Source organism: Oncorhynchus mykiss, chromosome 22 (genome assembly GCF_013265735.2).
Source record: "Oncorhynchus mykiss isolate Arlee chromosome 22, USDA_OmykA_1.1, whole genome shotgun sequence".
Lineage (NCBI taxonomy): Eukaryota > Metazoa > Chordata > Actinopteri > Salmoniformes > Salmonidae > Oncorhynchus > Oncorhynchus mykiss.
In genome coordinates this window covers 24,012,426-24,035,739 of record NC_048586.1, presented here as the reverse complement: position 1 = coordinate 24,035,739, position 23,314 = coordinate 24,012,426, and the positions used below count along the sequence as shown (strand labels likewise).

At 44.0% G+C, this 23,314-nt stretch overlaps 2 protein-coding genes across 7 annotated transcripts in view; one reads left to right on the top strand and one right to left on the bottom strand.

Annotated features, from left to right (window-relative positions):
- Positions 1 to 13,353, top strand: part of LOC110502010 (sushi-repeat-containing protein SRPX) — a 28,196-nt gene extending 14,843 nt beyond the window's left edge. For all 4 annotated transcript variants that reach the window (XM_021579904.2, XM_021579903.2, XM_021579906.2 and 1 more), the window contains 6 exons: positions 3,042 to 3,168; positions 7,861 to 7,979; positions 8,278 to 8,457; positions 11,104 to 11,237; positions 12,119 to 12,240; positions 12,361 to 13,353. In XM_021579904.2, coding sequence (XP_021435579.1) covers positions 3,042 to 3,168; positions 7,861 to 7,979; positions 8,278 to 8,457; positions 11,104 to 11,237; positions 12,119 to 12,240; positions 12,361 to 12,541 — 863 coding nt within the window. In that variant the 3' untranslated portion in view covers positions 12,542 to 13,353. The remainder of the gene's footprint in view (positions 1 to 3,041; positions 3,169 to 7,860; positions 7,980 to 8,277; positions 8,458 to 11,103; positions 11,238 to 12,118; positions 12,241 to 12,360) is intronic.
- Positions 13,203 to 23,314, bottom strand: part of LOC110502003 (synaptotagmin-like protein 5) — a 66,375-nt gene continuing 56,263 nt past the window's right edge. For all 3 annotated transcript variants that reach the window (XM_021579889.2, XM_021579888.2, XM_021579887.2), the window contains 9 exons: positions 22,620 to 22,715; positions 18,506 to 18,574; positions 17,795 to 17,973; positions 17,180 to 17,282; positions 16,698 to 16,859; positions 16,507 to 16,615; positions 16,252 to 16,387; positions 15,684 to 15,892; positions 13,203 to 15,546 (listed from right to left, as the gene is read on the bottom strand). In XM_021579889.2, coding sequence (XP_021435564.2) covers positions 15,404 to 15,546; positions 15,684 to 15,892; positions 16,252 to 16,387; positions 16,507 to 16,615; positions 16,698 to 16,859; positions 17,180 to 17,282; positions 17,795 to 17,973; positions 18,506 to 18,574; positions 22,620 to 22,715 — 1,206 coding nt within the window. In that variant the 3' untranslated portion in view covers positions 13,203 to 15,403. The remainder of the gene's footprint in view (positions 15,547 to 15,683; positions 15,893 to 16,251; positions 16,388 to 16,506; positions 16,616 to 16,697; positions 16,860 to 17,179; positions 17,283 to 17,794; positions 17,974 to 18,505; positions 18,575 to 22,619; positions 22,716 to 23,314) is intronic.

The following is a 23,314-nucleotide window of genomic DNA, read 5'->3' as shown; positions in this document are numbered from 1 at the left end:
CCTTCCGGTTACTAGTCCAACGCTCTAACCACTAGGCTACCCTGCCCTAACAGACTGGAAGCTTCAAAAGGAGGGTGGTGCTTGGAATCATTGTTCTTCCTCTGTCAACCATGGTTACCTGCAAGGAAACACATGCCATCATCATTGCTTTGCACGAAAAGAGCTTCACAGGCAAGGATATTGCTGCCAGTAAGATTGCACCATAATCAACCATTTATCGGATCATCAACAACTTCAAGGAGAGCGGTTCAATTGTTGTGAAGAAGGCTTCAGGGCCCCAAGAAAGTCCAGCAAGCACCAGGACCGTCTCCTAAAGTTGATTCAGCTGCGGGATCGGGGCACCACTAGCACACAGCTTGCTCAGGAATGGCAGCAGGCAGGTGTGAGTTCATCTGCACGCACAGTGAGGTGAAGACTTTTTGGAGGATGGCCTGGTGTCAAGAAGGGCAGCAAAGAAGCCACTTCTCTCCAGGAAAAACATCAGGGACAGACTGATATTCTGCAAAAGGTACAGGGATTGGACTGCTGTGGACTGGGGTAAAGTCATTTTCTCTGATGGATCCCCTTTCCGATTGTTTGGGGCATCCGGCAAAAAGGTTGTCTGGAGAAGACAAGGTGAGCGCTACCATCAGTCCTGTGTCATGCCGACAGTAAAGCATCCGGAGACCATTCATGTGTGGGGTTGCTTCTCAGCCAAGGGAGTGGACTCAATCACAATTTTACCTAAGAACACAGCCATGAATAAAGAATGGTGCCAACACATCTTCCGAGAGGAACTTCTCCCAACCATCCAGGAACAGTTTGGTGATGAACAATGCCTTTTCCAGCATGATGGAGCACCTTGCCATAAGGCAAAAGTGATAACCTAAGTGGCCATAAGGCAAGGTGGTCCATCAGTGATGGACCTAAGTGGCTTGGGGAACAAAACATCGATATTTTGGGTCCATGGCCAGGAAACTCCCCAGACCGTAATCCCATTGAGAATGTGTGGTCAATCCTCAAGAGGCGGGTGGACTAACAAAAACCTACAAATTCTGACAAACTCCAAGCATTGATTATGCAAGAATGGGCTGCCATCAGTCAGGATGTGGCCCAGAAGTTAATTGACAGCATACCAGGGTGGATTGCAGAGGTCTTGAAAAAGAAGGGTCAACACTGCAAGTATTGACTCTTTGCATCAACTTCATGTAATTGTCAATAAAAGCCTTTGACACTTATGAAATGCTTGTAATTATACTTCAGTATTCCATAGTAACATCTGACAAAAATATCTAAAGACACTGAAGCAGCAAACTTTGTGGAAATTAATATTTAGTGTCATTCTCAACTTTTGGCCACGTCTGTACATGTAGGTAAAAATGGGGGTTCACTGCAAATAGTCCAGGTAGCCATTTGCTTAGTTGTTCAGCAGTCTTATGGCTTGGGGGTAGAAGCTGTTAAGAAGCCTTTTGGACCTAGACTTGGTGCTCTGGTACTGCGGTAGCAGAGAGAAAGGTCTATTACTAGGGTGGCTGGAGTCTTTGGCAATTTTTAGGGCCTTCCTCTTACTGGTATATTTTTGTTTTATTTTTATTTAACCTTTACTTAACTAGGCAAGTCAGTTAAGAACAAATTCTTATTTACAATGACAGCCTAGGAACAGCGGTGTAACTGCCTTGTTCATGGGCAGAACGACATATTTTTTACCTTGTTCTTATTCGATCTAGCAACCTTACGTTTATTGGCCCAATGCTCTAACCACTAGGCTTCCTGCCATCCAGTATAGAGGTCCTGGATGGTAGGAAGCTTGGACCCACTGGTGTACTGGGCTGTACGCACTACCCTCTGTAGTGCCTTGCGGTCGGAGGCTGAGCAGTTGCCATACCAGGAGGTGATGCAACCAGGATGCTCTCAATGGTGCAGCTGTATAACTTTTTGAGGATCTGAGGACCCATGACAAATATTTTCAGTCTCCTGAGAGGGAATAGGCATTTTCGTGCCCTCTTCACGACTGTCATGGTGTGCTTGGACCATGACAATTCGTTGGTGATGTGGACACCAAGGAACTTGAAGCTCCCAACCTGTTCAATGACCTTGACTAACCGGTGCCCCCGCACATTGACTCTGTACCGCTACCCCCCGTATATAGCCTCGCTATTGTTATTTTAATGCTGCTCTATAATTAATTGTTATTTGAATTTTTTACTAAAGACTTATTTTTCTTAACTGCTTTGTTGGTTAACAGCTTGTAAGTTATCATTTCACTGTAAGGTCTACTACACCTGTTGTATTCGGCGCATGTGACAAATACAATTATATTTGATTTGTAAGCAGGAATCAGGAGGATAGAGTTATGGTCAGATTTTCCAAATGGAGGGTGAGCTTTGTATGCATCTCTGTGTGGAGTAAAGGTGGTCTAGAGTTTATTCCCTCTGGTTGCACATGTAACATGCTGAAGAAATGAGGTAAAATGGATTTAAGTTTCCCTACATTAAAGTTCCCGGCCACTGAGAGTGCCGCCTCTGGATGAGCATTTTCTTGTTTGATATGGCCTTATACGGGTCGTTGAGTGCGGTCTTAGTGCCAGCAACGATTTGTGGTGGTAAATAGACAGCTACAAAAAATATAGATAAACTCTCTTGGTAAATAGTGTTGTCTACGTGTTATCATGAGATACTCTACCTCAGGTGAGCAAAACCTTGAGACTTCATTAATATTAGATTTTGTGCACCAGCTGTTATTGACAAATAGACAGACCGCCACCACTTGTCTTACCAAAGGCAGCTGTTCTATCTTGCCGATGCATGGAAAACCCAGCCAGCTGTATGTTATCAATGTCGTCTTTCAGCCACGACTCGGCGAAACAGCACTCCATCACAGCAGCTTCTCTAGTCTAAAATCACCCCAATTACACAGACAGGACATAACATAACACAACATAACATGACAGAACAGAACAGGGAAAATCACATTCTGTTTCTCTCTTCCTGTTTCTCTTCCCTCCACATCTGCTGACCTTTTTAACCACTCTTTCCCCCATCTCCTCTCTCCTTCTCTGGTAGATGTGGATGCCCCAGTAATAAAGTGTCCTAACCTGAAGGACAAGATGGCAGAGCCTGGCAAGCTCACTGCCAGGGTTACCTGGGACACACCGGAGGGCAAGGACACGGCCGATGGCATCCTCACTGAGTCAGTCTGACCCCTGATCCTTAACCCCTAACTCCACTGAACCTTCATTTATAACATCTAGTGGCAGTTAGGCTTGGGCTGTATACCGTGTATTAGAGGTCGACCGATTATGATTTTTCAACACCGGTGCCGATTATTGGATGACCAAAAATGCCGATACCGAATAATCATCCTAGATCTGAATGAATGAAATATTCTTATTAAATACTTTTTTCTTTACATAGTTGAATGTGCTGACAACAAAATCACACAAAAATTATCAATGGAAATTACATTTATCAACCCATGGAGGTCTGGATTTGGAGTCACACTCAAAATGAAGGTGGAAAACCACACTACAGGCTGATCCAACTTTGATGTAATGTCCTTAAAACAAGTCAAAATGAGGCTCAGTAGTGTGTGTGGCCTCCATGTGCCTGTATGATCTCTCTACAACGCCTGGGCATGCTCCTGATGAGGTGGCGGATGGTCTCCTGAGGGATCTCCTCCCAGACCTGGACTAAAGCATCCGCCAACTCCTGGACAGTCTGGTGGTGCAACGTGGCGTTGGTGGATGGAGCGAAACATGATGTCCCAGATGTGCTCAATTGGATTCAGGTCTGGGGAATGGGCGGGCCAGTCCATAGCATCAATGCCTTCCTCTTGCAGGAACTGCTGACACACTCCAACCACATGAGGTCTAGCATTGTCTTGCATTAGGAGGAACCCAGGGCCAACCGCACCAGCATATGGTCTCACAAGGGGTCTGAGGATCTCATCTCAGTACCTAATGGCAGTCAGGCTACCTCTAGAGAGCACATGGAGGGCTGTGCGGCCCCCCAAAGAAATGCCACCCCACACCATGACTGACCCACCGCCAAACCGGTCATGCTGGAGGATGTTGCAGGCAGCAGAACGTTCTCCACAGCGTCTCCAGACTCTGTCACGTCTGTCACATGTGCTCAGTGTGAACCTGCTTTCATCTGTGAAGAGCACAGTGCGCCAGTGGCGAATTTGCCAATCTTGGTGTTCTCTGGCAAATGCCAAACATCCTGCATGGTGTTGGGCTGTAAGCACAACCCCCACCTGTGGACGTCGGGCCCTCATACCACCCTCATGGAATCTGTTTCTGACCGTTTGAGCAGACACATGCACATTTGTGGCCTGCTGGAGGTCATTTTGCAGGGTTCTGGCAATGGTCCTCCTGCTCCTCCTTGCACAAAGGCGGAGGTAGCGGTCCTGCTGCTGGGTTGTTGGCCTCCTCCACGTCTCCTGATGTACTGGCCTTTCTCCTGGTAGCGCCTCCATGCTCTGGACACTGCGCTGACAGACACGGTGTCCAGTCCGGAGCCTCCAGCGATGGTGTCCAGTCCGGAGCCTCCAGCGACGGTGTCCAGTCCGGAGCCTCCAGCGACGGTGTCCAGTCCGGAGCCTCCAGCGACGGTGTCCAGTCCGGAGCCTCCAGCGACGGTGTCCAGTCCGGAGCCTCCAGCGACGGTTTCCAGTCGGGAGCCTCCAGCGACGGTTTCCAGTCCGGAGCCTCCAGCGACGGTTTCTAGTCCGGAGCCTCCAGCGACGGTCCCCAGTCCGGAGCTTCCAGCGACGGTCCCCAGTCCGGAGCTTCCAGCGACGGTCCCCAGTCTGGGGCCTCCGGATGGCCTCCAGCGACGGTCCCCAGTCCGGGGCCTGCGGCGAGGGTCCCCAGTCCGGGGCCTCCGGATGGCCTCTAGCGACGGTCCCCAGTCCGGGGCCTGCGGCGAGGGTCCCCGCACCAGAGGCGCCACAAAAGTGCGTGGAGCCAGAGGTGGAGCGGGGTCTACACACCGAACCGAAGCCGCCGCCGCCAAGGGTAGATGCCCACCTGAACCCTCCCCTATAGGTTCAGGTTTGCGGCCGGGTGTCCACACCTTTGGTGTGGGGGGGGTACTGTCACTCCCTGACCTTGGAGAGACGTTTTATTTCTCTACTTGGTGAGGTCAGGGTGTGATGTGGGGTGGGCATTCTATGTTTTGTATTTCTTTGTGTTTGGCCGAGTGTGGTTCCCAATCAGAGGCAGCTGTCTATCATTGTCTCTGATTGGGAATCATACTTAGGTAGACTTTTTCCCACCTATGTTGTGGGATCTTGTTTTTGTACAGCTCTTGTAGCCTACGGAACGGTACGTTCATTTTGTTTTCACTTTGTTATTTTGGTGCTGGTTCTCATTGAAATAAATATGATGACGACAAATTACGCTGAGCCCTGGTCTCCTTCAAGCAAAGCACAGTCCGTGTAAAATGTACATGCCATGTAAGAAAGCTAACGTTTAAGTTCCTTGCTCAGACCATGAAAACATATGAAAGCTGGTGGTTCATTTTAACATGAGTCTTCAATATTCCCAGTTAAGACGTTTTAGGTTGTAGTTATTATAGGAATTATAGGATTATTTCTCTCTATACCATTTGTTTTTCAAATACCTTTGACTATTGGATGTTCTTATAGGCACTATAATATTGCCAGCCTAATCTCGGGAGTTGATAGGCTTGAAGTCATAAACAGCGCTATGCTTCAAGCTTTGTGAAGAGCTGCTGGCAAACGCAGGAAAGTGCTGTTTGAATGAATGCTTACGAGCCTTCTGCTGCCTACCACCGCTCAGTCAGACTGCTCCATCAAATCATAGACTTAATTATAATATAATAAACACACAGAAATATGAGCCTTAGGTCATTAATATGGTCAAATCCGGAAACGATCATTTCGAAAACAAAACGTTTATCACTGAAATACGGAACTGTTCCGTATTTTATCGAACGGGTGGCAACCCTAAGTCTAAATATTGCTGTTACATTGTACAACCTTCAATGTTATGTCATAATTATGTAAAATTCTGGCAAATTAATTACGGTCTTTGTTAGGAAGAAATGGTCTTCACACAGTTCGCAACGAGCCAGGCGGCCCAAACTGCTGCATATACCCTGACTCTGCTTACACTGAACGCAAGAGAAGTGACACAATTTCCCTAGTTAATATTGCCCGCTAAAATGATTATTTTTAACTAAATATGCAGGTTTTAAAAAATATACTTGTGTATTGATTTTAAGAAAGTCATTGATGTTTATGGTTAGGTACATTGGTGCTACGATTTTGCTTTTTTCGCAAATGCACTTTTGTTAAATCGGCACCCGTTTGGAAAAGTAGATCCCAAGTACTCACAAGTTACAATAGGTACCCTAGTTAGCGAGCTCGGTGAAACTTTAATACATCTTTATATTGTCCACATTGTGTAACATTACCACGGTTTATATTGAACAATTTCCGAGCCACGGACAACATACTTTGCTTGCCGAATGTCAGGCAAAAGAGAACAATAAGGGGGTATGGAAATACAGATAACCCTCGATGGGCCAAACCAAAATATGCAAAACTTTTACAATCACGTGTATGTACAATATAGATATGAAAAAACATTTGTACACCAACAACTAACATTAGCTATGCAGCTGTAATTAAGTTTAAAAAACACACTGAATTATTATTATTATCCCCTCTTGACCTGGCCTATTTTGAATTGGTCCTTGTGTGCAACTTGGTGCATAATCTAGGGGAACAACATGACACTGCTACACTAGCTAGAAACTTACCTTGGCTCCTTGCTGCACTTGCGTAACAGGTGACCAGCCTGCCGTACAGTCTCCTCGTGGATTGCAATGTAATCGGCCATAAACGGCGTACCAAAATGCAGATTACCGATTTGTTATGAAAACGTGAAATTGGCCCAAATTAATCAACCATGCAGATTAATCGGTCGACCTCTACCATGTGTATACCGGGATATTTGGAAATGGCCGCAGGATGTTTTTTCAATATCGTTTAAACTATTTATTTGAAGGTTTTGTATACATTTGAATATTTGTAGTTACTTTTTAAGTAAATACCTGCAGTCAGCTAGTGCAATATGATAGGCAATAAAGAAGATTGCGTTCTTTATTTTACCTGTCACATATTTTTTCTTACCGGTAGTCCTCCTTCACGTGGTGTTTGTTTACAAGCACACAACAACAAGAGACTTGTGAGTCACTCACTGTTGTGCAGCACACATCTAGTTACAGTATGGAATTCACAACAAAATGTTTGCCAGCTAGATATTTTATAGCTATTAATTTAACTGTCTAAAATGTGCTAAATGTTCTGCAGTTGTGTATTTGGTTTGCTAATTTAGTAGCTAGTTCGCTATCTAGCAAAGTGGTTAGCTTGGCTTAGTAACAGTAGAGAATCGCCTCCTGGATCAAGAGCCTTGCTGTCTAGTATTTGTTTTGTGCCTGCAGCAAACTGTTAAGTAGCTTTTTGAGTTACTTGTATAGCTTTATGAGCTGGGACGTTTGTCCTGGAAATAATTTAGATCAGAGGCTGTATAAAATATTTGCAAAGAACTTGTTAGCATTTAGTTTGCATTCTCTATGAGATTTTACATGTACTTGTTAGCATTGCTAACCTTAGGATTACAGAGGCTGTGGATTTAGAAAACAGCTCCCCTTGTGTTCAGTGCCGGCATTACCGAATATCACGGTATAGCACAAGGTTGGTATGAAGGTATTACCATCTGGATACCGCCCAAGTCTAGTGGCAGTAGCAGTAATAGTAGTAGTCATGGTAGCCTTAGTAGTACGGTAAGTCTTTAGTTAAGCTTCAGTACTATTGACACAGTGTAGTATTTGACTGAGGTTGTGTTTACAGTGTGATCCTGAAAGGGAAGCCTCCTGGACACTTCCCCGAGGGGCTCCATAAGATGTCCTACACCGTCTATGACCGCGCCGGGAACAAAGGCAGTTGCCGCTTCTCTGTCAGAGTACGAGGTGATCCCCCAACATTTTTACAGTGTTTCTAGTCAGACAGCAATGTTCTGACAACATTCGAAGGAACAAACACAGAACACTTACACATTTATGCCTGTTAGGCTGCTTTTACACAATCAGACAATTTTTATATTCCACTAATTGGTCTTTTGACCTATCACGTCAGATCTTTTCACATCAGATCTTTTTTAGAGCTGAAATGATTGGTCAAAATACAAAATTAACAAAAACAGTATCAGAATTGGGATGCATGAACACAGCCTTAGAGTGTGTGCCTGAATCTATTTTGTGCCACCAGTGCGTCGCTGCAGCCCCATCACCCCTCCAGAAAATGGCTATATGAAGTGTGACAGTGATGGAGATAACTACGGAGCCACCTGTGATTTCAAATGTACAGGAGGGTATGAACTCCAGGGCAGTGCTGCCAGGGTGTGCCAGTATGGACTCACCTGGTCAGGCACGGAAACCAACTGTGCAGGTACATATCTGTGCACACACACACACACACACACACACACACACACACGTATGTATACACACACACATACACACATATTGTTCACATCACATAAGCACACCTCACAGACACACATACAGTACTTTACACTTCACATAAACCAATAGGGCTGGGATTTGCTAAGGACCTCCCGATACAATATCATCACGATACTTAGGTGTCGATACGATATGTATTGCGATTATCACGAATCTATATGTATTGCGATTCAATACTGTGTTTATATTGCGAATCGATGTTCCAAACATATTGCTCACCATCTGTCTGCTGCAGAGGGACAAGAGAGAGCCATGAGAAAGTGAGTTTTGATCAGACATGGAAATAAAAGTTCTGAAAAACAAATTGGCTCCCTATTTAAAAAGAAGAATGAGAACATGCAGGCACATCAAACCAGCACAATAATGATATTGTGATATTTTCAAAATGATACGATATATCGTCAAAAATAATATCCCGATATGTAACTATTGATTTTTCCCCCATCACTATAAACCACACACACATACAGTTGAAGTCGGAAGTTTACATACACCTTAGTCAAATACATTAAAACTCAGTTTTTCACAATTCCTGACATTTAATCCTAGTAAAAAGTCCCTGTCTTAGTTCAGTTAGGATCACCACTTTATCTTAAGAATGTGAAATGTCAGAATAATAGTAGAGAGAATGATTTATTTCAGCTTTCATTTATTTCATCACATTCCCAGTGGGTCAGAAGTTTACATACACTCAGTTAGTATTTGGTATCATTGCCTTTAAATTGTTTAACTTGGGTCAAATGTTTCAGGTAGCCTTCCACAAGCTTCCCACAATAAGTCAGGTGAATTTTGGCCCATTCCTCCTGACAGAGCTGGTGTAACTGAATCAGGTTTGTAGGCCTCGTTGCTCGTACATGCTTTTTCAGTTCTGTCTACAAATGTTCAATAGGATTGAGGTCAGGGCCTTGTGATGGCCACTCCAATACCTTGACTTGGTTGTCCTTAAGCCATTTTGCCACAACTTTGGAAGTATGCTTGTGGTCATTGTCCATTTGGAAGACCCATTTGCGACCAAGCTTTAACTTCCTGACTGATGCCTTGAGATGTTGCTTCAATATATCCAAATAATTTTCCCATCCTCATGATGCCATCTATTTTGTGAAGTGCACCAGTCCCTCCTGCAGCACAGCACCCCCACAACATGATGCTGCCACCTCCGTGCTTCACTGTTGGGATGGTGTTCTTCGGCTTGCAAGCCTCCCCCTTTTTTTTCTCCAAACATAACTAATGGTCATTATGGCCAAACAGTTCTATTTTTGTTTCATCAGACCAGAGGACATTTGTCCAAAAAGTACGATCTTTGTCCCCATGTGCAGTTGCAAACTGTAGTCTGGCTTTTTTATTGCAGTTTCGGAGCAGTGGCTTCTTCCTTGCTGATCGGCCTTTCAGGTTATGTCGATATAGGACTCGTTTTACTGTGGATATAGATACTTTTGTTCCTGCTTCCTCCAGCATCTTCACAAGGTCCTTTGCAGTTGTTCTGGGATTGATTTGCACTTTTCGCACACCAAAGTACGTTCATCTCTAGGAGACAGAACGTGTCTCCTTCCTGAGCGGTATGATGGCTGCGTGGTCCCATGATGTTTATACTTGCGTACTATTGTTTGTACAGATGAACGTGGTACCTTCAGGCATTTGGAAATTGCTCCCAAGGATGAACCAGAATTGTGGAGGTCTTGGCTGATTTCTTTAGATTTTACTATGATGTTATGCAAAGAGGCACTGAGTTTGAAGGTAGACCTTGAAATACATCCACAGGTACACCTCAAATTGACTCAAATTATGTAAATTAGCCTAATAGAAGCTTCTAAAGCCATGACATATTTTTCTGGAAATTTCCAAGCTGGTTAAAGGCAAAGTCAACTTAGTGTATGTAAACTTCTGACCCACTGGAATTGTGATACAGTGAATTATAAGTGAAATAATCTGTCTGTAAACAATTGTTGGAAAAATTACTTGTCATGCACAAAGTAGATGTCCTAACTGACTTGCCAAAACTATAGTTTGTTAACAAGACATTTGTGGAGTGGTTGAAAAACTAGTTTTATTGACTCCAACATAAGTGTATGTAAACGTTTGACTTCAACTGTACATTACACATCCACCATGCTGTGTGTTTAGCAGCATTGAAGTTGTGATCAGGGGTGCTGAGGGGTTCGCTGGAGGTGAAAACAGGGATGTCTCCCTCGGCCAGGGTGGGCTGTCGATCGATCACAGAGATCCAGCAGATCAATACCGCCTGCTCTGACATCGACCAGCACTGTCTGTGACACATACTTAAGTGGATTATTGTCTAATAGAAGAGACAGTATTATACTGCTATCATATTTTAAAATACAGTGACACTCCATATAGCACTTCTGATATATGCTGTGGAAGGAACAAGTCATAGCAAACTTTATAGCAACAAGACCAGTAAAGACAAGTAAAACAGAGCAATGAAATTAACATTTTGAGTTTTTTTGGGCAATTGCAAATCAAGTTACATTATTTGCTTTCATAGAATGTGATGATGTGATATGTTGCAATGATGTAGTGTTTTATTATGTCATAACATGTTTTGTCACAGCTATGAACATCAACGTGGGGGTGCGTACAGCCTCAGGTCTGCTGGACCAGTTCTATGAGAAACGACGCCTCCTCATCATTTCTGCTCCCACAGCTGCCAATCATTACTACAGGTTCCAAATGACTAATCTACAGGTGAGGGAGTAGGAGGGAAGGATGGAGGGAGGGAGAGGGAGGGGAGAAAGGCAGAGCGTGAGGAAAGAGAGAGACCGAGTGGTGGAGTAGGTCAAGTTGTCTGTGGTTCTGCTGATGGGGTGTGTAGTTTCTGGTAAACAGAGAAAATGTCACCGCGCAGCATAAACAATGCCGGTGTGCTCTGTAAATTCAGGCTATTCTGGGTTTGGATGATTTTCTGCCTGTCAAAAGATATTAAAAGGGAGCAGCCTTTAAAAAGCTTGACCTTTAAAGTGTCAGGAAAGAGGTGACTCTTGTCATACGCGGTGAGTCATTACAACCTCGCCTTTAAAGGTCCAATGCAGCCAATTTCATCTCGTTATCAAATCCTTTATGGGAAACAATTAAGTACCTTACTGTGATTGTTTTCAATTAAAATGGTCTAAAAGAGCAATTTCTAAAGCAAGAATAGTACGAGGACTGTCTGGGAGTGGTCTGAGTGGGGAAGGTAAAACTAGCTGTTAGCGAGAGGTTTGGAACTCTCTCTCTTATTGGTCTATTAACTAATTTACCGCCTGGTGATGTCACCAAAACTCAATCTCACTCAAGTAGGCTGAAATTTCAGGCAGTCTTTTCAAACACCTCTTACACTACAAGGGCATTTTCACAATTTCACAGTATTATTCCAACTTCATAGTGTGGAAATATATATAAAAAAACAGAATGTTTTTTCATGTTTTTTACTGCACTGGGCCTTTAACAGGCCAGGTGATGGATTCTGTGAACTTTGTTGACATTACTTGAATTTGTATGTGAGTGCATTTTCATGTTCTGTGCTTGTGTGTACAATGCTATTTGTGTGTTTTTGGTGTGGTTATAATGTAAATGTGTGTGTATTCCAGCATGCCCAGTGTGGTCTGGATCTCAGGCATGTGACGGTGATTGAGCTGGTCGGGATTTACCCGGCACAGATCGGCCGTATCAGCCACAGACTCATCCCCCCAGGGCTGGCTCTACAACTCCGGTACACACACACATACACACACCGTCATCATCATTCATAACAAACCTATAACTCATTCTTCAGACCTACCATTGTGTGTTCAGCCTTGACCTAATGGAAGTGTTGATGTATATTGCCTAGGTTACTGCTCCAGATCTCCCATAATAACTTCAACATGGTGATGATTGACAAGCAGGGGATGGACAAGGAGCGCTACACATATCCCATCACCTCAGCCCAGATCTTCACCACCATTGACACCTGGCAGGGACGCATGGATGAGATGGTGCTGCAGCAGGAGGCAGGCCACACCTGCCAGTAGTACAACGCCTCAACAACACCCCTCACTAACACCCCCACCCCAACACCATCTCCCCAAAAAAGCCCACCATTCCCAATTGTACTCCTCAACGCACCCTATTTCCTTCACCCTATGGACAGTCCTTCTCACCCCCTCAATATCCCTCCAAGTCAATAATTAAACCCTACCGTTGCTTAATATTACTTCCTGAACCCAACTCCCATCCTCCAGTTCCCCATAGCAGACCACAGCTAGTTAACGTATCCATCAATAAGTCATTGAACCCTCTATTTCCCACCAATGTGATGTCTTTCAGTTGAAGTGCCATTCTAATTGTAAGAAGACAGGGGGTTCAATAGTCACTACTAAGTATGAATCATTAGTATCGGAATGTCTGATTGGAGTTTGGAGCTGTGGAGCATTGGGACCAGGCTAATTAGAATGGAAATATAACTCACTTTCATCACTGCATCCTACAGCAGTTAGAGGTCCTGGGCAGAGTGGGTCATCACAATCATATTGATTCTTGTACTCGTCAGTCTTGTTTTTTGTTTGTTTTTTAAAGCTTGGACACATTTTACTATTATTATGATGTTTTGTATAATAACTATTTTCTTTTTTTTTAAGATATGAAACTGGAAAAATCCTTTAGCTGTTTTATATTTATGTTTCTCAATTCTGGTAGCAGTGTTTTAATTAGGACATTAATAATAAGCACTCGGGAATGTGTGTGTGTGTGTGATGTGACAGCCAGTGATGCTGGTCCATCAGTACACTGCTGTTCGTTCCCTTTGATTTCACACAACCATGATTAAATAGCCCTCTTAAAAAGAGTGACCTCGTCCTTCTGTTGTTACAGTTAGAACCAGAACTATGTTTTACGACAGTCTAGTTTAACGCTCAGGAGAGATGGCTGCTGTGTGAATGCCAACACACACACGTGCACACACACACACACTGACCCGGTCAGACACGCTCAGAAAGTCTGTTCTAAACATAGAGATCTGATCTGTGTGGTTTATTACTTCAAAATATTCTGATAACACATTGCAATCAAAAGAAGAGATGGATTCAGTCACATTCTAAAGTCAAATCAATCTAGTTTTGAAATGAGAGGACATTAAAACAGAGACCGTAACATGCTGTTAGACACGTCTTGTGTTTCTTCAGTAGCAGCAGGGTATTGCGCACAACTCATCTATACAGTAAATGCCATTTTAATAGTATCATTATTATTATGCACTTTTCAATGGTTGTTGAGCATAACAGAAACTTAGACAATGGCGAATGTGCAGACTTGTCATTCCACAGAAAGAATGGCACCACACTAGGATATGACTGTATACAGAGACATAGTCTGCGGTCAAATGGTACCCCATTCCATTTCCATTTATTTTCATTTAGCAGACGCTCTTATCCAGAGTAACTTACAGGAGCAATTAGGGTTAAGTGCCTTGCTCAAGGGGACATCGACAGATTTTTCACCTCAGCGATTCGAACCAGCGACCTTTGATTACTGGCCCATTCTCTTTATAGTGCTCTACAAGTGCACTTTAAAGGGAAAAGGTTACCATTTGGGACGCATGCCAAGACACCGGAACCCTTTACGGGGGGATACTAGAAGTGTTATTACTCATCCAGGGAGGTTACAAGGACCGAGGGGTCACAGTGGCCTGAGTTACAGGGACAGACACTCTGACAGATGTGCTTTATTCAATGAGTCACAGACAGAGGGTGGACTGGACACTGACTCATCGTGGAACATGCAATCCTCCTCCCATCTCCTCAAGGCTCCTGGGGCAAAACATTTCCAGTGTTGCAGATAGAACTGCCCTGACTCTCTATTCCACATTTGACACAATACATTTTGATCAGCAATTTGGTGCTGATAGATCTCTGGTTAGATTTCCGCCTTCATCTGTTTCCACACAAGTTAGGTCCAAAAACGTCTGTTGATGAAGTGAGTATTGTTTGTGCTGTTCTACTCTTAAAATGTGCTTTATCAAGACAACAGTAAAACTATTGGTGCGTTCAAGATCAGTTACAATGCAATTGTGCAACAATTTGAAACAGGTGATTATCAGTTCAGAATGTTGCATAATACAATTATTGCATGAAACATCTCAGTCTTGAACATACCCTAATTGTCATTGTACAGTATTCTATTGGAATGTTTAAATCTCCTCAGCAATGCAACAAACCCAAAGTGCCTTTGGAGTAGTTACCTTATGAGAGTAGGTAGAGGCTATCCTGAACCACTGATACAGGGTCAGATATGTTAACTTCCCACTAATGGTTATAGTTAGGAGCAGGTCAAGACAATCTGATCCTACATCTGGGAATAAGGACAACTTCTAACTCGTGGTCTCATCACAGGGAGAGGAGAGTGTTGTAAATAAACTACAGAGACAAGGACAGGTTCCCCCACACACCCATAATGTATGTGCATAGTGGAAACCAGGAGTCAGATCAGATCATACAATGGCACGTGCTTGTTCATTATGTTACATATATGTCAATGTACAGCGGTATTAGTAGTTGTTGTAGCAGTGCTTGGTCTTGGCTGGATGCTTTGGAGGGCAGGGTGTGTGTGTGTAAGGCATGACTGGTTGTCCACTTAACCAGGTAGAGGGCCACGAACCCCAGTGCAGGATCAGGGTGGCTCAGTGGTTTGGGTTCAAAGTTCAGGAAGTGGGGTGATGTCATCAGCTCTTTATTGCGGGGATAGAGCAAGGCCATGGAGCACTCTCAACCTCTGTCCCTCTCTTTTGTTCATTTTATTTCCCTCTTTCTTAACTTCCACTTTTTCTCCCCTCTCTGATACCTTTCTGTTTCCCCTCTGTCTTTCCAACTGCCTCTCTCCTTTTTCTCCCTCCCGCCATGTCATGTGTTGTGCTTGCACATGCTGGACCTCAGCATCAGTGTGCACTCCTGGGGGACCTCTGGGTTGTCAATCATGCGTTGCCATAGCCGCTGTTCCTCTCCGTATGAGTCCATCCAGTCCACCTGGTTCCCATAGCTCTGGTCTGGAGGGAGACAATAGGTCATCACTATCTGTTCCATACACTCCATATCCCTACAGCATTATGCTGACTGAATATGCTACAAATCACCCTAAACCTCTGAGAGGAGAAAGAGAAAATAATTGAAAAGACAGACAGACCTGTCCCTCCGTTGAGTCGGACTCCCCCCAGGAAGACGTTGCTGGCCAGAGCCTCCTTGTCCCAGACGGTGAGCTCCAGACACACATTGTTCAGGTCTCCGGCCTGTAGGCCACAGTAGGTAAAGGTGTGGTTCCACTGGGGGTTGACCGTGCGACGCAACACCGCCGTCTTGTGCTTGGTGGACTTACTGTTGTCAGGGAGCAGGTACCTGGACAGATGGGGAGACAGGAAACAAGAAATACAAAACTGTCAGAGGAATATTTAACTAGGCAAGTCAGATAAGAACAAATTCTTATTTACAATGACGGCCTACCCCGGCCAAACCTGGACGACGCTGGGCCAATTGTGCGGCGCCCTATGGGACTCCCAATCACAGCTGGTTGCGTTACAGCCTGGAATTTAACCAGGGTCTGTAGTGTACCTCTAGTGCTGAGATGCAGTGCCTTAGACTGCTGCGCCACTCGAGACCCATTGAATAGGAAGAAGGTAGATAGTAGGTCCTAGAAATGTAGGCTGATTGAAATAAATGGGTCTCCACATGAAACTAAATGGGTGCACCCGTCTCACCCTTTCACAAAGGGGTCCGAGGTGCCTCCAGACTTGACAGCGGTCAGGTTCTTGGCCTCCTTGACCAGCAGCTCCACCATTCCTCCTTTGGGCAGCTTGATGCTGGTCTTCTTTCCTTTCAGAAAGCCTTTCTTCACTGAGAGGAGGAGAGGACGAAAGGGTTCCGTTTAGCAACATCTTTAGTCAATTAGTTGAATCAGGTGTGTTAGTGCTGGGCTGGGGGCAGATAAAACAGAGGGGGTAATTGTGGAGTACCTTGGACCTGGTCCAGGGGTAGCATGAGGTTCTTCTCTGCAGGGATGTACTTAAGAACGACGGTTAGCTCCCCTTTATACTGGAGCGTGGAGTCCATTCTACTGTCCAGCTGCACATAGAACAAACATACTGTACTTACAGCATTTATGACTTACATACAGTATAAATCCACACATCTAAACACAGGATACCTTGGGTTGCAGAGAGTACCACTCCTCCATGTTAGTGTCAAACTCCCAGGAGTCAAAGGTCAGCTCCACCTCCCCAAGGAAGCTGTTGTGACCGAAGCGGTCGTGGTGCCACACAGACAGCTGCAATGTCCGCGTCTCCAACTGGGAGTGGCTGATCACATACTACACAGCACAGCACAGGTGAGAGAGACGGATGGAGAGTAGGACTGAGTACCAAAACTAATTTCCTGCCGATGCTCATACAGGAATACAACACGCACACCAGGGCCTTGATGTAGGCTGAAACACTAGGTATGGTGGTGCAGGTTAATGAAAGCTTCATTTCTTTAAATATGAACACCTGCTGCCTGTCACTAGTATTGACACACACTCTTTCTTCAGGCAACGATACACATTCTCATGACCACAAAAACAAACTCATTACATTTTACTGTCTCCCAAGACATACACATTTTCATACGTGCACACAAACACTTCCTTACCCTAAGGTTCTCATTGAACACAGGGTTGATTGTGTTGGTCTTGATGCTGGTCTTCCTCTTGCTCTGGCGAGACTTGTCTGGGAGAAGGTAAGCCTTCACATAGCTGCCAATGGAAGATACAGTCATTCAGCCACACTCCAGAGGAGGACATGCATGCAGGGATCCATATGATCACCCCAGGGCTTCACTAGGGTTACTCTATCATACCATGACTGTCACAGTCATTGTGGGTCATGGTGAGTTCACACTTCAGTCATGGATTGGTTCAAGTTGAGCTGATGGTCAGTGACTGTGATAATGTAGTGTTTGTGTAAGCATACACTCTTTAGAATAAGGTTTCCAAAAGGGTTCTGTGGCTGTCCCCATAGGATAACCTTTTTTGGTACCATGTAAGACTCTTTTTGGCTCTATTTGGTTCTATGTAGAACCATCTGTGGAAAGGAATCTACATGGAACCCAAAAGGGTTCTACTAGGAACCAAAAGGGTTCTACCTGGAACCAAAAAGGGTTCTTTAAAGGGTTCTCCTGTCGGGACAGCCAAAGAACCCTTTTTTGGTTCTAGATAGCACCTTTTCTTCTTAGAGTGTAGGTTCTTCAGTGTGTGTGTGCCCTTACGCGTCTGTGCGTTGCTTCCTCTCATCCCCAGTGGCCAGGTTGCGACACTCCTTCACCAGGACATTGAGAGCGCCTGTCTTATAGCTGTAGCTGATGTTCAACAGCAGCTCCCCACTCACATTGGCGTTGCCATAGTCACCGGTCTCACTGTACATACTCATCATACTGTTCAGACTGCTCTGTGAGGGGAAGAGGAGGGGAGAGGGGGCAAGAGAAGGGGAGAAAGGGTAGATAGAATAGAGAAGATGGGTAGTGAGAGAGCAAGTGAGGGGTACGAGACAGCAAAATTAGTACAATAGTGTAATAGAAGGGGGAAATGGGAGAGGAAAAGAACAGAATGGAGAAAAGAGAAGTAGAGGATTGGGGTAGAGAATCAGAACAGATGAGGGTGAGAGAAGAGGACAGTCAGAGCAGGGGGGAACTTTAAAAAGAAGTAGAGGGAAAAGGAGGAGAGAGTAAGACAGATGTAGGCCTAGATAGCCTTTAGTCTTTCTGAAGGTAAAAATGCAGAATGGACAGATTGCGTCATTTGATGTGAGATGTATCTGGCAGGTGAATGTAATATCCTAATGATGATCTAATTCATGTCATAGAAGGAGCCCGTATGAGTGGCAGCGATTGGAGCAGAGCGGCACAGCTTGGTGGAAATATATTCACAATAAGTGGGACGCACACATGCAAGCATGCACACACAAGGAGGCAAGGACTCACAGTCTCTGCGTCCGAGTCGCCAGGGAGACTGAGGTAGCCCCATTTCCTCTCTGATCCAGGAGTAGAAGACTAGCAGCCAGAAGAAGAATAGACCCAGAGCCAGCAGTGGGACGAGGAGACGGAGAGAGGAGGGAAGAGAGGTGATACATGTGAAAGTGTAAATAGGACAGAGACAAGAGGAAAGACCCTAAGTACAAGAGCAGAAACTCCAGACACCCCATCACCAGATGCTGTGACAAAACAGAATCTAGCAGGGTTGCCATGGTGTTTATCAGATGAAGTAGGAACTGATTTGATCTCCTCCGGGGATAACATGAATAAACAGGGATGGACAAAGCAGGCTGACAACACCAGTAAATATCAAAGGCAACTACAGGTGCTTGGCCCAAAGGAACAGGTCCAGGTAGAGCAGTGGATACAATGAGAAGCAGCCTTTCTGGGCCTCAGTTATGGTTTATTTATTTAACTAGGCAAGTCAGTTAAGAACATATTCTTATTCACAATGACAGCCTACCCCGGACAATACTGTGCCAATTGTGCACGGCCCTATGGGACTCCCAATCACAGCCAGAAGTGATGCAGCCTGGATTTGAACCAGGGACTACAGTGACACCACTTGCACTGAGATGCAGTGCCTTAGACCGCAGCGCCATTTCGGGCACATTATAGAAATAATTGTTGCTGTAGATATCTATTTTGTGTGTGTATGTGTGTGTGTTTCCCTCATCCACCCCGATCTATCCCTAGTACAGCCATCAAACATTGTGTTCTATTCATACATTTTCGAGTAGGGAGATTCACAGAAGCCAGTCACCATTCATCTGAATAATCTCCTTAATCATGGCTCTCCACCTCTGCTGTTATTGAGAGCAGATCCCACTGCCAGAATTAATGCTGTTAACCATGTCTGGGGTGAAATCATAAATGTCAGACAGGCAGGGGATGCGTGTCTCTTGTTAACATAGCAATGTCTCAGAATAACACTGAGGGGGTTTCAGTGGCGTAAATACGTAGATAAGCCAGCAATGACAGTACATAGATAATTGGTTAGTGTAACCTAGTGTTGATTTTTCAGTGTAACATTTATTGTGTTGATTCAGGTGTTAAATGAACTCTGTTATTGTTACATTAACACGTATTGGTGTAAAAGAACCCCAGTGTTGGTGTTAATAAGCAGTGTTAAACCAAATCTGGTTTACTTCAAATATCATCCAGTTTCATGAAAAACATTTTGATTGTGCATGACCTTCAACACTGAAAAGTGTGGACCTGTATAGACACTGGACCAGTGTTAAAAGTGACACTCTCTGTGTTGATCTAACACTGAAGAATTTGCTGTGTATGTCCTTATACTTTAAGTGATGTATATTAAGCCGGTATTGAAAAGAATCAACCAATCGTGTCCTTTATTATCTCGGTGGCAAAATGTGTTATGAGAAAATAAATGTAAATATTGTGAAGCCAGGCATACATACACTACCGGTCCAAAGTTTTAGAACATCTACTCGTTCAAGGGTTTTTATTTTTACGATTTTATACATTGTAGATTAATAATGAAGACATCAAAACTATGAAATAACACATGGAATCATGTAGTGACCAAGCAAGTGTTAAACAAATCAAAATATATTTTCTATTTGAGATTCTTCAAATAGCCACCCTTTGCCTTGATGAGAGCTTTGCAAACTCTTGGCATTCTCTCAAACAGCTTCACCTGGAATGCTTTTCCAACAGTCTTGAAGGAGCACTTGTTGGCTCTATTTCCTTCACTCTGCGGTCCGACTCATCCCAAATCATCTCAATTTGGTTGAGGTCAGGGGATTGTGGAGGCCAGGTCATCTGATGCAGCACTCAATCACTCTTCTTCTTGGTCAAATAGCCCTTACACATCCTGGAGGTGTGTTGGGTCATTGTCCTGATGAAAAACAAATAATAGTCCCACTAAGCCCAAACCAGATGGGATGGTGTATTGCTGAGATAGCCATGCTGGTTGTAACCTTTATTTACCTAGGCAAGTCAGTTAAGAACAAATTCTTATTTACAATGACAGCCTACTGGGGAACAGTGGGTTAACTGCATTGTTCAGGGGCAGAACGACAGATTTGTACCTTGCCAACACTCTAATCAATGGGCTACCTTGAATTCTAAATCAATCACAGCAAAGCACCCCCCACATCATAACACCTCCTCCTCCATGCTTTACAGTGGGAAATACACATGCGGAGATCAACCGTTCAACTATTCTGCGTCTCACAAAGACACATCGGTTGGAACCAAAAATCTCACATTTGGACTCCAGATCAGAGGACAGATTTCCACGAGTCTAATGTCCATTACTCGTGTTTCTTGGCCCAAGCAAGTCTCTTCTTCTCATAGGTGTCTTTTAGTAGTGGTTTCTTTGCAGCAAGTCGACCATGAAGACCTGATTCACACAGTCTCCTCTGAACAGTTGATGTTGAAATGTGTCTGTTACTTGAACTCTGAAGCATTTACTTGGGCTGCAATTTCTGAGGCTGGTAACTAATGAACTTATCCTCTGCAGCAGAGGTAACTCTGGGTCTTCCTTTCCTGTGGTGGTCCTCATGAGAGACAGTTTCATCATAGTGCTTGATGGTTTTTGCGACTGCACTTGAAGAAAATTTCAAAGTTCTTGAAATGTTCCATATTGACTGACCTTCATGTCTTAAAGTAATGATGGACTGTCGTTTCTCTTTGCTTATTTGAGCTGTTCTTGCCATAATATGGACTTGGTCTTTTACGGAATGGGGTGATCTTCTGTATACCCCTTTACCTTGTCACAACACAAGTGATTGGTTAAAATGCATTAAGAAGGAAATAAATTCCACAAATTAACTTTTAAGAAGGCACACCTGTTAATTGAAATACATCATACAAGCTGGTTGAGAGAATGCTAAGAGTGTGCAAAGCTGTCAAATCAAATCAAATTTTATTTGTCACATACACATGGTTAGCAGATGTTAATGCGAGTGTAGCGAAATGCTTGTGCTTCTAGTTCCGACAATGCAGTAATAACCAACAAGTAATCTAGCTAACAATTCCAAAACTACTACCTTATAGACACAAGTGTAAGGGGATAAAGAATATGTACATAAAGATATATGAATGAGTGATGGTACAGAGCGGCATAGGCAAGATACAGTAGATGGTATTGAGTACAGTATATACATATGAGATGAGTATGTAAACAAAGTGGCATAGTTAAAGTGGCTAGTGATACATGTATTACATAAAGATGCAGTAGATGATATAGAGTACAGTATATACGTATACATATGAGATGAGTAATGTAGGGTATGTAAACATTATATTAGGTAGCATTGTTTAAAGTGGCTAGTGATATATTTTACATAATTTCCCATCAATTCCCATTATTAAAGTGGCTGGAGTTGAGTCAGTGTCAGTGTGTTGGCAGCAGCCACTCAATGTTAGTGGTGGCTGTTTAACAGTCTGATGGCCTTGAGATAGAAGCTGTTTTTCAGTCTCTCGGTCCCAGCTTTGATGCACCTGTACTGACCTCGCCTTCTGGATGATAGCGGGGTGAACAGGCAGTGGCTCGGGTGGTTGTTGTTGTCCTTGATGATCTTTATCATCATCAAGGCAAAGGGTGGCTATTTGAGGAATGACTCTCAAATTTGATTTGGTTAACACTTTTTTTGGTTACTACATGATTCCACATGTGTTATTTCATAGTTTTGTATTCACTATTATTGTACAATGTAGAAAAGAGTCAAAATAAAGAAAAACCCTTGAATGAGTAGGTGTTCTAAAACGTTCGGCCGGTAGTGTACATATGCTATATATACAGTATATAACAAAAAACCTGTGAGTTCAGACTAATGGGCCTGGCTCCAACAAGTGCTGTGTCTTTATGTGAGCTCTGCTGTGAAGTGTGTTTGTGACACTGCTCTGCTGTTCCTCAGCCCACTGGCCCTTTGACACTGTTCACACTCATCCCTCTTCTTGGGCCCTTTCTGTGTGTGTGTGTGTGTGTGTGTGTGTGTGTGTGTGTGTGTGTGTGTGTGTGTGTGTGTGCCAGAGAAGGACAGAGTAATTGTTTTGAGTGTTGTGTGTTAATGATACCGCAGGGTATTACCGTGGACATAGCGTTGCTCACGCGTCGGCTGGTGGCCTTGCTGTGTGCCGACATCAGAGTATCGATGTCCTCGTCTTTCTCAGCATTATTCAACTCCTGTGGAACACATAAACTATCAGAGGAGACATCAGCCCATTAAATCTCCATGTACATTCTCAGTAAGGAGGCCACACAGTGTCAACCTATCGTATCAGTCTGTTTCCAGTGGCAACTTTAAATTCAATCAGACAGGTCAGGACAGAGTATGTTAATTAGATGACCCACTCATCGCACATGCTGTCTTTGAGATCTTTGCAAGTGTCCGTGCACGTGTGTGAGTGTGTGTACTCACACGTGTAAACAGATCAGACTGTTTATTCAAATGCACACTTACAGTAAATACAGAGGAGTAGTGACCCTAAGCCAGTGGTTAAAATCTTTACCTGCTTCACCACACAGCCTTCAGCCCTGCTCCCCAGCCCTGCTACTGAGCAGGTGTTGATGTGAGCCTACACTCACTAATTAACTCCTAATTGGGATCCTTATTGAAGCTCATATCTCATTCATACAGTTGTGTTAATCAGACCAGACTTGATATGGATAGGATGTATAGATTAGAGCAGGGTTTCCCAAACCCCCCTAGGTGCACGTTTTGGTTTTTGCACTAGCAAAATAACAAACTCATCGTCAAGATTTGATTATTGTAATCAGCTGTG